Source organism: Aptenodytes forsteri, unplaced genomic scaffold, assembly GCF_000699145.1.
Source record: "Aptenodytes forsteri isolate BGI_AS27 unplaced genomic scaffold, ASM69914v1 Scaffold120, whole genome shotgun sequence".
Classification (NCBI taxonomy): Eukaryota; Metazoa; Chordata; class Aves; order Sphenisciformes; family Spheniscidae; genus Aptenodytes; species Aptenodytes forsteri.
In genome coordinates, this window is record NW_008795938.1 from 2,810,668 (window position 1) to 2,826,014 (window position 15,347).

The 15,347-nt window shown below is 41.4% G+C and overlaps 1 protein-coding gene across 1 annotated transcript in view; it reads left to right on the top strand.

Annotated features, from left to right (window-relative positions):
* Nucleotides 1-3,011: 3,011 nt before the first annotated feature.
* The window catches only part of ADAMTS12 (ADAM metallopeptidase with thrombospondin type 1 motif 12), a 176,879-nt gene continuing 164,543 nt past the window's right edge, over nucleotides 3,012-15,347 (top strand). The window contains 2 exon segments of the mRNA XM_019473630.1: nucleotides 3,012-3,195; nucleotides 4,185-4,546. Of these exon segments, the coding sequence (XP_019329175.1) occupies nucleotides 3,012-3,195; nucleotides 4,185-4,546 (546 nt within the window).

Genomic DNA, 15,347 nt, shown 5'->3' on the forward strand with positions numbered 1-15,347 from the left:
GTGTCGGCCTCCCGCCGTCCCCGGTTTGGTGTTAGCGTTACTGCTCGGGCTCTTGCGGGTACGAGCTCGCAGCGCTGCCCTCAGCACCTCCTGGCACTGGCTGCTCCAGACTTCAAAGTTCTGCAGTGAGAGCACACAGCTCCGGCTGCGCCTTCCTGCTGCTTTTTGGAAGTCTTTGAGTTGCACGGTGTAGACGAAGGTATTGCTAAATCCTGCTTTCTGCTCATCTTCCTCGTTAAGAGGCATGTCTCTAAATACCAGAATCGTTTGGTACTACTAAACTGAAAAAGTTTACTGTCCTGATTATTTATTTTTTTAAAATAAATGATCACTTCTGTACTGCAGCAGCACAAACTATAGAAGGATTGGTGTTATCAGGGTATAAAACCCACTGTGAGCTGTTCATATTCAGTGAGGATGGTAAATTAAAAGCGAGGCTTCATCTGCGGGAGGAGTCTCTTGAGGCTGCTCCCCAGGTGGATTAATTTCATTCCCCCAGTTGGTACTGGCTGCGCACCTCCTTGAGGGAGTGTAACTCAGGAATTTTATCCTGTTGCCTGTTTAAGGAAAATCAGAGAAGCAGCTCCCAAGAAAGAAAACTTATGATTAGCTGAAAGACTCTGCTTGGTGGTAGAAGACCCGAAAGTGTAGGAGGAAATTTTGCTTCCTGAAAACCTTCCTGATGCAATCAACAGCTGTGGTGCTGTCAGTGGGTGAGCTTGAACACAGAGGAGAAAATCTTCTGTGCCCCTCAGAGATCGTGGAAAGGAAGAGTGGTTAAGTAAGCTGCCTGAAAAGTGAACAATTGTCCTGAAGTTAGTTCCTGCTGGATTAATTTAAAGTGAATGCAAATAATCATTGCATTTCTGTGACGCTACATGGGAGAGAACAGGGACGGCTGTGTTAGCATGTAGCAGCTGTTTAATTGTCAGGCATTTGGAAATGAATGTAGAATTAATTTAACTTTCCAGGCATTAAAAACCTAGGCTTTGTGATGAGTTTGCAAATAGCTTTGTGTAAAGGGACAGTTCACAATTTGGCTAATTTTTTGCAAAGGAAGATTGAATGCAGTGTTAAGTGTGAAGGACTAAAATTTGTATCTCACATAGCTGAAGTGACTGTTAAGTGTTGCGCTCCCTCCACATCCATGACGAATGTAGCAGATGGGACAGTTAAGGATGCCCTTGCTGAATGTTGCAGGCCTGCTCCCTGCCATGGGGCTTCGGAGCTCAGGGTGTTTGCTGGGTACAGAGCCTTTCTTTGGCTTAGGAAGATGATTTCTCCAGAGGTAAGCAACATTATTTCCTATCTCAAGGAATTGTTTGAAAAGAAGCCAGAGCATTTGAGGGGCAGATATGGATGAACTACAAAGATGGAGATGAAACAATGGCCAATGATGAGCCACATTTTAGAGGAAGTTTGTCAGAAAACATGTTATCTAAAAGAAATTGTGCTTTTCCTATCATGTGTGAGAGATTGTGTGTTTTTTTTCTCTTTATTCTAGTTCATTCACTTTGTGTGCAGCCATTCTTAATACAGGCAGTTCTCTGCCATGTGTGGTGAGTTTGAATCCACAGAGGAGCAGAACAGACAGCAGTTTTGAATATTATCAGGTGTTTTCAATGATGCAGAAAGGTCTGCAGGGAAGGTTTCTCCAACAACTTGAACAATTCTTAGACTTGTCAAACAAGCTTGAAGGGCCTGAATCTTGCTCATCCCGTGTGACCAGAAGGGCCTGTGCAAACACTGTGATTGCAAGGCAAAGTACTGACTTGAACGTGTCCTGCTCAGTGTGACGTTTTGGTCTTGCTCACAGCACTGATGCAAGCTGGCATGCTCAGGCTGCAGTTGTAGAAAGACAGAGCATTCTGTGGAGCTACACGAGCTGACCAGGGAAGTCTTCCCTTTCCTGCTTATAAATCCTGAGCACTGCCACTCAACAGGCAGGGCTTCCCTGGAGTGGAGAGTATTCTAGGTGGCCAAGTAGAAGGACACTGTGAAGTGCCAGCTCCAAGGCTTGTCAGTGGCACTGGGATAGATTCCCTCCATATAATGTTTGCTGGCACTAAGTTTTATGGGAACCTGTGGTGTTTTAATATGAATTAATTATTACTTCAGGAATATTGAGGCAGTCAATGTTGAAGAATGCAACCCTTACTCTCGTGCAGTGTGGGTTGCATGTATTATTATTCTGTTTGTTGCCTCTGCCTTCTAGTTGAGTGTTACTCTTTCCTAGAAGGGCAGAAAGGTATCACTAAAATTGTACCTCTTGTCTTTGTTTTAGACTCTTCTCCAGCTCAAAAGGTCAAGCAGTATGCTAGGCTTCATGTGGAGTGCAGTAAATTGTTCTGTTATTTGTAGGACTGCCTTTGCTAGCCTCTACCCAACAGTCTAGACAAAACTGATAATGATTACTTGCAGAAGTTATCTTTAGCCTCATCTTGTTAAACTTTGTTGTGTTGTAATCTTATTCCCTCTGGTATTTTGGAAACTTTTTAATAATTAGTTAATTATTATATTACAGTTATATTACAGTATATTATTATTGCAGCATAATTGTCAGGCAGCTGGCACCTTTTGTGCTATCTACCGGCTGTGTAAACTGCAGGCATGAAAGTGTGGACTGAGTTTTCAATGTCTCAGTCCCTGCTGTGCTTATGTGGACAAGGGCAGGAGATGTCTCTCAGAACTTGTGGTAGGTGTTTGTCTCTATGTTGTCAAGACCTGCCGCTGTGAAGATCTAAAAGCCCACTGCTGTGGCTTGTCCTTCAAAGGCACAAAGTTGTTGTAGGCTGGTGGGAAGGCTTGTGTACAAAGAAATCTGTTGTGTATGAGAATAAGCTTGCTTCTGAAATAAAGCTGTTACTGAGACAAGGCCACATTTCTCATGTAGTTTTGTATATGCACTGGGAAGTGGGGTTTCTGTGTGTTTTATTTTGGGTTTTTTTGAATTGGGAGTGTTTCAGTGCACGTGTCTCAGGGGTCCGTGGCCTAAGGAAACATGAGCAGCCATGTCTCATACTGCAGCTAATGAGGACAAAGGAGATACGTTCCTCCCGAAGGGGATGAATCCAGACAGCTATCTGTCTGGGCATGATTTATCCTGTGTGGCTTTGAAGGTGCAGGCAGTGGAGAGAGAAGTCTCTCTAGAAGGATTGTCTTACCAGTCCTACGGAGGAGTAAATTGCTCTGGAAGTACTTGGAGCAGGCTAATTGATTTGTTAACCAGCTTAATTAATGAATGAGGTGTGATTGCTTCATGGATAAATGGCTGGGACTTTGGGAATGAAGAACAGCCCTGGGGAAAGAGAAACTGGAATGACATGTATCCTCACAATTTCTTTTTGATGAACTGTGTTCAGACTGTGATTTCCTGGGCTGAAGTCAAGTATGCCAGCGGAAGATCTGGCCCTTAAGGTATGAGTTCTTAGGGACTGTGTTTTACGTGGATTTATGTTATTCGCTTGGGGCTTTTGAGTTTTACACTAATTTAAAATAAAAAAAAAAAAATTGGGAACAGGTGTTGTTTGTTCTGTATCATAGCAGGAGACAAGAATGCCAGAAATGCTTTCTTCCCCTGCTAGATCCTGACAAGTGATAAGGTGTCCAGTCTTACCCTGGTTGGAACCCCTTATAGAAAAGGGCATGGTTACTTAATTCCCCTTCAAACACTTTTTTAAAATTCCCTCCTCTGCTGCAACATCTGCTAAAGCTGTTGCTACTGAGGTGCTATTGCTACAGCCTATCAAGCCAATTAGTAGTGTTCTCTTCACCCATGTGTATTTGTAAGGCTCTGTTTCCTACTTCAGGTGGTCAGCTTTCTGGATGTGTGAGGATGATCTCCTTGATCAGAGGATCGTGTGCTGGGGGCCTAGGACAGAGAGGGTTCCCAGCTCTTCTGGGATTGGGAAGGGGTGTGTGTGTGACAGTCAATCCTTTATATGAATGGTGACAAAACATTTGAAAAGAAGACTGTTTAGCTTCTAAATTGAGTGTTATGATGGGAGAGTAGAAAGCCCAACTGAGGATTGTATTACACGATGGTCTGTGCACTGCCTGCCTTTTTGTTGGTAGGATGGTGTGGTGAATTGCTGTCACTTTTGAGTTTCCCTTTAAATCATGCGAGATCTGAACAGGCTAGCACTCACCCTAGTTTTGCTTCTTTTTTTCCCCCTTCTTTTCAGAGCAATTTATCAAGACATTGCCAGAATACCACGTGGCTGATCCAGCAAGAGTAGATGCAAGCGGGCGTTTTCTTTCTTTTAATTTACACCATCACATCTCAAACACAAGGAAGAAGAGAGATCTCAGCAAAAAGGAAAATGTGGTATATTACAAAATTAACCATGAAGAGAAGGATCTATTTTTTAACTTGACTGTCCACATGGGATTTCTTTCCCATAACTACGTAGTAGAAAGGAGACGTGGCAACCACACTAGTGCAAAGATTGCAACTCGCTCGGGAGTTCCTTGCCACTTCATTGGCACAGTGTTACAGCCAGGTTCCGGGAGTGGGACAGCAGTGATCAGCACTTGCAATGGCCTGGTAAGTGATGTGACCTTTACCGGGGTTCTGGGCTAATTTTGGTGTCATTAGAACTGAGCTAGAGCATTGGTATATGAATAAGTCTGTTAAGAAACTGGATGAGCCAATCTGATACCTTACTGATATAACGCTCTGAAAGAATCAGTTTAATAATATGGATGTCATCTGGATTTTTGGAACAGAGAATCAGAAGGTCAAAAGTTGATGCTGAGGCCCCTTGGGGTTTACTTTTCACTACATTTTTTTCTGGTGGTCTGGACTGCACATCTCTATCATTCACATGGCTTGAAGTCATCCAAATATCCAGTCATTGCTTTGATCGCTTTTGAGTAATAGTGATAGGATGAACGGAAACAGCCTCAAGTTGCGCAAGGGGAGGTTTGGATTGGATATTAGGAAAAATTTCTTCACTGAAAGGGTTGTCAAACATTGGAACAGGCTGCCCAGGGAAACGGTTGAGTCACCATCCCTGGAGGTATTTAAAAGATGTGCAGATGTGGTGCTTAGGGACATGGTTTAGTGGTGGACTTGGTAATGTTAGTTTTACGGTTGGACTCGATGATCTTAAAGGTCTTTTCCAACATAAATGATTCTGTGATTCTATGATCACATTAGTAGTTGGAGTGCCTTTGCTATGCATCTGGATGTGAGCTTCTGTTTTAGTTTCCTCTAAAAGGAATGTAGCTCAGGTGCGCTGAAACTGCTCTGCAAATCAAACCAACTGATGGTAGCTTGGGAAAACTGGGAGATTTGCTTCAGAACTGCACTGCAACTTCAGAAATAAATGATAGGATAGATACAACCTTAGTCAGAGCTTTAAATTCAAACCTGAACCACCTCTAGGCATCCTTCATTCCAAAGAGCTCTTCTAAGGCTGGACCTTGAAGGGTTACATTTCTCAATAGCCTGTGGTTCAGACTGAGACAAGGAGGTGGAAACCTTATTTTTGCTGTGTTTTGTTTTTTAGCACTACCATAGCTTAGGTCTCTAGTTCTAGAGGATAAGGCTGCACCTATCTTGTCAGGGAGGGGAAGCAGAGACAAACTGCCTGAATGTGAAGGGGATGCTGTAGAGAGCTGTGTAAAATGGCACATATAATCTGTGAGATGCAAAATGCAAAGGGTTTCTGGAGTGTGCGGGCAGAGGTGATGAAGTGTGTGCAGCATGCATGTGCTCTAGCGCCTCGATCCTTGAGTGACAAATGATAGTATTTGAAAGTGCGTAGAGCAGTGCACTGATGCCTTTTGGCCAACACATCTCAGCATGCAACAGACTAGGATCTGATGTTTCAGTCTTGAGCCTGAACTCAACACCAAGGTGAGTGTCTGTAAAGTACCTGCCTTCCCTGCCAGCCTGTCAATATTGAAGTATGTTCCCTGCTATTGAGAAGTATGAAGCTTTCAGAACCTTTGGAAAATCAGTGGGTTACAGAAGTATCCTGGCAATGTACGAAAAGTAACGTGAAGACAGCTTTTATGTAGATGAAATGGGAAACTTTGGAATCTTACACAAGTGCTGATAACACTTTTGGCACGTTGCCTAGAGAAACAGACCATTGCTTGAGGTCAGAAGCTTCAGTCCCACAGGCATGAAGATCAGGGATTTTCTAAGTAATTCTTCCAGTGGGGACCAACTTATCAAAACTTCCCTGAAACACATTATGGTCATACAGGGTCAGTAAGGAAAAGGAGATATGATGATACAAGTTGTTCCTTTGGTTGGTTTGTCTTGTGCTTTACCAGAATGTCTTTGTTAGTTTTCATTAGGATGAGAACTTGAAAATGAGGTGCTAGGTCTTCATTATGCCTTCTGAAGTATTTAGTCTGCAACAAGGATTTAGAAAAAACCCTTCAAATTACACTTTAAATTCAGCTTGGTAATATCCTTCAAAGTGATAATTTTATTTGGGTTACAAACTTTTTGAGGTTTACTTTGATTTGGAGGTTTGTGAAACAATGTTTGCTAGAATACAGGCTTGAGGATTTTTTCTTTTTGACAGAACACTTGTATCAGAAAAATACTGTTGTGGTTTGGTTTCCCCCTCTACCCCAAACTGAAATGTTGAAAATATAGAATCATAAATTAATTCAGGTTGAAAGCGACCTCCTGGGAAAAACGTGATGGTTTTGATGCAATGATTTTTGAAGTCCAGAAGTCAATGCTCTGAAGAGATGGCAGTAAGAGCTGGGTCTGAATCTCTTATTTGTCTAAATGCCACAAGCTGGGGAAAGGTGGTTTAGCTTGCCTTTCCCCTGAAAGTTTTCCAAAAGATCCAGTGTTATATGAAAACATTTATTAATTAATAGTTTTGCCAGCATTGAGAAATGCAATCTGGTTTTCAGGATAAAAACCTGACACTTCTGAAACTGTGGTGATCTGCTGCTTCCTGAGCTAATGGTATCTTATTTCCACCCTGGAGATGCCCAATTTTTTGCTCTTCAGTACCATGTCTATTTCTGCTTTTTTCTTTTTTTTTTTCTTTCTTCCTGGGATGTGTTGTGTTTCTCCATTGAAAACATTTTTTCTGTTTATTCTTATAAGGAAGGGAAGGAGAACTGAGAATAGGTAAACACCGTGGAAGTAGAGCAAATTATTTGAGGTACTAAAAACCTATCCCATGAGGAGAATTTGTAAGCTTGTTTACTGTAGGAGATTCATTCTAAACTACTTGATAAAAAGTTATATGAAATTATTAATTGGACAGGGTGAATTAATAAGGATCCTTGGGGCTGAGATGGGAAGACAAGGAAGATAACAAAACAGTGTGGTTGAAAGGTGCCAGCTTCCCAGAATATGCTTTGGCAGCAGTGGCTGCTGCATGAGGGGTCACCTGTGACAGTCTGGGTCAGGACGGCACTCTGAGTGTGTACTTCAGCAAATGGATCCCAATAAAACTTAGCTCCTCAGCCCACCACTGCGAGCTGGCAGAGTGCTGATGTGCTCAAGCCTCATAACCCAAGAGCTGGTAAGAACCAACATCTTAGCCTTCAAATATGGGGAAAAGGAATATTAGCAATGTTCCTTTCCTGATACTGTTTTTGCTTGACAGCTCAGGTACATTATAAAATGATAAACATACTTTTTTTGTTGCGATGGTCTTTAATAAGCTAAATGAGGCACTGATTTACCATGGTAATGAGTGACAGGAAAGTGTGTGATCCCTAAACTGCTAATTTTTGGCTTTTGTAATGATAGGAGCTGGTCAAAAAATTTATGATACTGGAAAATACTGATTTGATTAAATAAATACGTCTTACTGGAATATCCCTTTTGTTGACATTTTTAGTGGGAAATGATTGAAATGTCATCTTGTAATTTTGTCCAAGTGAATTGCTTAAGAATATGTCATCTTTTGCAACACTGCCCACCTCCCCACCCCCCACCAAAAAAAAAATTTTGGCCTGAAGTGGGGCAAAATAAAATCCTAAAGATGCCTGTGGGACAGGAATCCTAGATTTAGTCCTCTTTCTGGAATGACTTCCTCTCATGTGAAGGCTATTTGGTTTATACTTGAAAGTTCCTGAATTTTCAGGATAATAGCAGTGTATAAGAACAAAGATGTGTAGTGCAGATTTGTGTTCTGTCATAAAGATCACTCACACACAGCACTGGAAGTATAGAAAAGCTAGAAGTGGATTTTCATCTCCCTTGTGTTTTTACTTTGAAATACATTCCTGCTTCCATTGGCATTACACGGGCATCACTCATGTAGCAAAGATATTTGTTTTTATTCTTACTACCTGTTTTTATTCATGACACTCTTCAGAATAAAATTTCTTCTGCATAAATCAAATGGATGGTGCTGAGAAGATGTGGTTTTCAGAGGGGCATCTGTTTGACTAAATCATATTGACAAAAGATTGAAAAAGAAAAGTGACACTTTCAAAATGTGGGAAACAGCTTTTTGCCATCAGTGCTTCTCCAGGTTGACAGTATGTTGCTTTTTCAGTTAGAATATCATCATACTTAAGAATTGCAGCATTTCCTTAGTTGTTTTGAAAACAAAGTATGCTGATGTCTTACAAATTTCATTTTCCTATGTATTTATATGTTCCCAAAATGTCCTGCAAGAGGAATAACAGAGTGACAGATTTGAGATATAAGAATGGGGAGGACAGTCATTGTATGACATTGTTCTTTTTTAAAAGTGTAAATATGTTTCTAATTTCAGAAATATATTTGGAAACAAATGGCTACGTTCATAAGGGATTTGGGCAGAATCGGACAAGAGGATAAAAAGGATAAACTAGCAGAGATTTGGAGGAACCAAGTTGTAATTTCCAAATCCATTTTTTTTCTAACACCTTGTGATATCCTTGTTTCCCTTTCATGCTAAATAGGTCATGACCTTCTGAACAGGTTGAAGAACATGATGCTGTAAGCTCTGTCTCTTCTTCTCTGGGTCAGTTGTTTAGTTGAGTCTTTTGCACTTCTGGATCTTGTAGAATAATGCATGAGACTGCGTTAACATGGGAAGAGTGGGGCAGACCTTGCTGTTTATTTTGGGTCACAATTCAAGGAGGAAACCCCAGAGAGGAAGTCACTACTGGAGCACCAGAAATGGATCAAACTGTGGCACTTGGGAAGAGAGCAGACATGAAATGTCTTAGGTACAGGAAAGTTTCCAAGAAGAATTAAAGGGAGAAAACAGTTTTGTTTTTGTCCCTCTCAGTGGAAATACTATTTGATTTGTCTTGGCAGGCTATTTAGGGCACACTTCTAATAATACTTTATGTTTCCACAGTGCCTTTCCGCAGAAGATTATAATGAACTTTTCCAAATACTAATGCCTTAATTCTCAGTTGTGTGTTAGTCCTGAGATCCCTTGTGTAACAGCAGTAGTGTCAGCTTGTCCCCTTGGTAGGGCTGGGAGGGAGCAAAGCTCAATGAATACCCTAGGTTTATGCACCGAGTCCTATAGAGCTGGGAAGTGAATTTTTCTCTGATAGTCTATCCTCTTCATTAGGAACAAGGCCCTCTTTTATTCATTAGTAACACAGACATTGTTTATAGTATTTTTAGATGACAGAGCATCATTAAGGCTTTGTTTCCTTGACACTTGTTTACAGTGTAGAGCTGTCAATGGACAGTTGCTTCTGGTAATACTTTTATCTTCAAAGGCTATACCAGCATTAGCAGGGAAATGGCAGAAGGATGGAAAAACATTAGGATGGAAATTGAGAACAGTCTGTACACGTGTACCTGGTAAGCTCCTGGCCATACTGGGCCTTGCGTAGCACTATGGACATGTCATGCTTTGGCTGTCTCCAGTGGGTCAGAGGGTTGTCTCTGTCCTGATGGGTATCAACATTTACAAGGAGAGCTGTCGTCATCTGCTGCCCAGGCAGCAGCAACGCAGTACAAAGTCATGAAGCACTGTTTGTTTATTTATTCCCCCTCCCGAAATCCAGCTACTGCAGAACACTGCTGTTTCTTAGCAGTGACAGACATGCACACCAAACCTGGTGGCTGCTCCATACAGATCCTGGTGATCTGTAAAAACTGGGTCAAGTCTGCTGCCTGTGCCCAGGATTTTTGAAAGGTTTTCCCCACCTCAGTTCTTCCCTTTGTGCCCAGCCACAGTCAGGGCAGCCCTCTGTGAACTTTTAATTGGTGGCTGTATGACCATTTCTCTTTATATGGCAGCTGGTGGGAGATGCCCCAAGTGAGACCTCTCTGGGCAGATCTGTGTCTGTCCTGACACGTGGCAAGTTTGTCACCGAAAAGCAGAATGATGGCTGAATTCTGCTCAAATATAACCATATAACCATTCTCCTTATTGCAGGATATCAGCATTATATGAAGCCTAAGGATGAGCTCTGGTACTTATGCAGTGTCACTTATATTCTTAATCTGGTCCACTCAATGTAGCATAAAATCCACCAAAGGCATTTTATCTGTTGCAGACTTGCTTCAGTTTTGGGGAATTCAGCATGATCTCTGTTCTCCTGCTACATGCCATGAAGCTTTTCTAGTTAGTATGAGATGCCTTTTCCATGCTGACCCACATCTTGTCATCTTATGATCTGTCCCAGGTTGAACAGTTCTATTCAGGTATTGTAACCATACTTCAGTGGTAGTGTGTCCTATGAAAGTCATCTAATACTGCTGGTTAGACTTTCCTCTCCTATGGATATGGAAAGCCTGCATCAGGATGTTGGACTACTTGGTGTTTTCCTTAGATGAGCTTTGGGGATAAAGGAATCTTTACTTTAAAACAGTTTTATAATCTTTTGTTCTAAAGTAATGGAAGAATAGCATTACTAAGCATTATAAGCATTATAATAAGCAATATATAAGCATTATATAAGCATTATAAGCATTACTAAGCTTATAATAGGGATTTTCATCTGCTTCTATATCTCCCAATTTGTTAGGCTGGCTGGTTATTAACAATTTGTTTGTTAATCTGTTGTTAAAGGTAGTTACCAGAGCTTTGCAAAGCTACTGTTCTACACAATTCATTCCTATAGCTCAGAAAAATGACCATGTCTTTCTATTCCCTTGTGGTATACCTGCAACCAACAAAATTGTTTCTCTTCAAATGGAAGTGGTTTTCGATTATTGTAAGTGGCTAACTATGTGGTAGTGCAGAAATACACTTAAGGAAAGGGGAGATGTAACCTTTTCTTCAGTTGCACTTGTGACCATCTGAAACTGGATTCAGCACTGATCCCTGACATGGAATTGTACAGCCCCAGAACACATTTGGACACACATGCTGTTTTGGTGGCTGTTAATTTCAGAGAAAAGTAACACTTTTGGAGTGTATTGCTGTAGCGCTACCTCAAATAAATGAATTCCATTCTGGGAGCAAGGGTGCTGGGAGACAAATACACAAGTTCTTCTTCAGAACTCTGTCATGGTTTAACCCCAGCCAGCAGCTAAACACCACACAGCCACTCACTCGTTCCCCCCTGGTGGGATGGGGGAGAGAATCAGAAGGGTAAAAGTGAGAAAACTCGTGGGTTGAGATAAAGACAGTTTAATAGGTAAAGCAAAAGCCGTGCATGCAAGAAGAGCAAAACAAGGAATTCATTCACTACTTCCCATCGGCAGGCAGGTGTTCAGCCATCTCCAGGTGTCCTGCTTTCAGCAGGGATAGAGTTAATTTCCTTCCTAGTAGCTGGCACAGTGCTGTGTTTTGGATTTAGGATGAGAACAATGTTGGTAACACACCGATGTTTTAGTTGTCGCTGAGCAGTGCTTACACTAGTCAAGGACTTTTCAGTTTCCCATGCTCTACCGACTGAGAAGGCGGGAGGGGCACAAGAAGCTGGGAGGGGGCACAGCCAGGACAGCTGACCCCAACTGGCCAAAGGGACATTCCATACCATGTGACATCATGCTATCAGTTGGTTGGTGGTAAGCAATTGCACTGTGCATCACTTGCTTTGCATATTATTATTGATTATTATTACATCATTATTATTATTATTTTATTTCAATTATTAAACTGTTTTTATCTCAACCCACAAGTTTTTCTCACTTGTGCTCTTCCAATTCTCTCCCCCATCCCACTGGGGGGGGGGGAGTGAGTAAGCAGCTGTGTGGTACTCAGTTGTCAAATGAGGTTAAACCACGACACCAGGAAAGCAGGGCTCCATCATGCGTAATGGTTACTTGGGAAGACAAATGCCATCACTCCGAACGTCCCCCCCTTCCTTCTTCTTCCTCCAGCTTTATATGCTGAGCATGACCCCATACTAGCTACTATGAAGAAAATTAACTCTATCCCAGCCAAAACCAGCACAGGGTCTCTTCCCCTTCACTCATCTCTCCTTGCTTCCTCTAAGAGAGTCTTTCACTTCTTTGTTTGCCATTTCCCCACCATATAGTACTTGGTAGGTCCTGCTTGTGGTTGGAAGTATGGCAGATGGCCCTATCTGCCAGTTGTGTCTTCTTAATTAGATGTCAGTGACATCTCCACAGCAGCCTTTTTTGGTTTGTCCAGCTGGTGATAATCTGATGGAAAAAAATTGTAGGAATAAGGTGTTTGGAGAATGCCGGGCATGAAAGCAAGCTGCCAGCCTTTTCTTTGGGGATAGGAATTGCTCCATGGTTGGATATAATGGAGCTTCCAAAGTCTAAATGTTGTGATTTGGCTTTTTCTGGCACTTGTAAAGAAGGAAAGATCTGCTAAGTAACTCTGTTGTGTATCTGCTGTACGTTTCTTCTCTTAGGCAGTAGTATGGAAAATGCTGTAAGTAGAAAAATTTACACTCAAAGTAAATACAGCGTTCCCTGTGCATCTGTTCTATGTCATGCTTGGTTTGCCTGTTTTCTCCATATAATATTAAATATCTGGATATTCTCCTTGCTGGGCTAGTGTTGTAGTTGTGTTGTGTGGTTTTGGTTTTGTTTTTTTTTGAAGATGATCCAAAGATAGGGTGCATGGTGGTGTTTTTTTGTTTGTTTTGTTGTTTGTTTTTTTTTCCAACAGATTCATCATTCAAATTTGACTAGTATTTGCTGCAGTACTTTAACATCCATCCCTTTTCTTTGTATTGGAACTTCAACTATCCATCTGCCATCTCCCTTCCCCCAGTCTTTTGTCTGCAAAAATACTCTAATTGACAGGTCAAACGAATCTCATCAGTGATCTCAATACATGAGAATCCGGCTGTGTCTGTGGGTCCTGGTCTTGGCCTTGTCACCTTTAACCAATATGAAGTTGTTAGCCCAGAAGCTGAGTATGGCTGGATTTTTTATAACGTAGTTGTTACGTTTCAGTGGAACAGTCATTGATGGGGTAGGTTAAAATAAGGATTAGTCAGTATGAACTGATTTGAATGGACTACCCAGGGTTAGAATGTCTGGCTCCTTTAAGATATCTCTTTTTTGAGAATACGAAAGACAGACTCTTTTTTAATATAGTGTTAAGACTTATTCTCTTGTTTAAATCTGTACCTACTTATTTGCTAATTACTTAGGAATATCGTTAGTATACAGAGCTGTCAATCATATTTCTAGTTACCATGAGTCTTTTTAATGAATCTTGTAAGTATGTGTGTGTGGTGTTTTGGTTTTTTTTTTTTTTTTCTGGAAGTCTCTTTTCATGATTTCATGAGTGTGGTGTCTTTTATAGAAAGTGTCTCATTTACTGAGGGAAAACTGTGGGATTGTGACTTCAGTCTAAAGGTTCAGAACCCAGAAGTGAAAAATATACATAACATCTATTTTTTCTTGATTCTTTATGATGTGAGGTTTGTAAGATGGTCTGTTCTTTGTTTCATCTAGTATCTTTGGAAGTTGTTGAACAAATTCAGCCCAATCTGAAAGAGGAATGAAGGTATCATCAAAGCCATTAAGTTCTTACGAATTTTGCAGGTAAAGGTGGGAACTTTTGATCAGTGAAATGATGGATGAACACATGTATGTTGACCAGTGGCTCAGCACAACTATAAGGAGTTACTGAGCAGAGTGCAGTGCTGGCCAGTGGGCCAGCAGTGGCCCAGCTGATAGTAAGGAGTGCTGAAAGATTCAGGAGAGATTGGAGAAAATTACTTTAAGCGAGGAAATGGAGCACATGTGAGAAGCAAATCTGTGGGGAAATGAGGTTTTGATAGTTCTGCTGTTAATAGAACTTTTTTTTTTTCTTTAATTCATTTTCATGATGCTGAAAGGAAGGGTCCAGCTTGGAAGTAAACAGAAATGTTTGCTCTGGTTGCCATATTAACATTGTACTGTACCTGCTGCCCATCACAGCACATGCTTTGTATGTAATCATTAATGATGAGCAGAAGAGAGGGGAAGAACTGAAGCTTTCCTACATACCCAGTCAGTGATGCCTATCATGTGACATTAATAGGGACAAATCTTGCCAATTGCATGCCTTATTTTCTAGCTGTTAAAAAAAAAAAAAAATTACCAAGAAAAGCCTGTCTTGCTCCTGTTCTGAGCAGACAAACATTGGCAGGATATTACGTGGTAAACAGCAATGGTGATGTAAACAACAGACCCAAATAGTCTGTGTCTACTGCTTACACTTAGAGGATAGATGGGCTGGTGGTACTTTTGCAGCAGCTGTGTCAGCCTGGCTTCTGGCACCAGCTGAAACCCAGCAGCCTGAAGATCAGGTCCTGCCTCTTCAATTCTCTTTGTCAGAAGGAGCAACTGCAGTCTCTGAGCAGCGTCAGCATCAGGGCACGGTTATATATACATGTATATTAGACACACACACACATGCAAATACATATATGTAGCTTGGTCATTGCAGAACAGTTACACTGCAGCTAAAGCTCTTGGTTTAAGATCCATGCTGTGTGCTGAGAAGGCTTCTGTGCTGTTGTATGTATTGGGTATTACCAAGTCATGGCCAAATATATTGTTTTTTTCCAGAAACTGGCACTTAACAGTGGACTTTCCCAACCCATTTGTAAATTGCAACAGAATTAAGTATTAAGTAATTTAGGCTGGGATAAGAAATACAAGAATAGCATAAGAAAGACAAGGACCTGTTGGAGCGGGTCCAGAGGAGGGCTACGAAAATGATCAGGGGGATGGAACACCTCTCCTGTGAAGAAAGGCTGAGAGAGTTGGGGTTGTTCAGCCTAGAGAAGAGAAGGCTTCAGGGAGACCTTCTTGCAGCCTATCAGTACTTAAAGGGGGCTTACAAAAAAGATGGCAGCAAACTTATTCTTAAAGGGGTTACAAAAAAGATGGCAGCAAACTTATTAGCAGGGCCTGTTGTGACAGGATAAGGGGGAATGGCTTTAAACTAAAGGGGGGTAGATTTAGACTAGATATCAGGAAGAAATTTTTTACGCTGAGGGTGGTGAAACACTGGCACAGGTTGCCC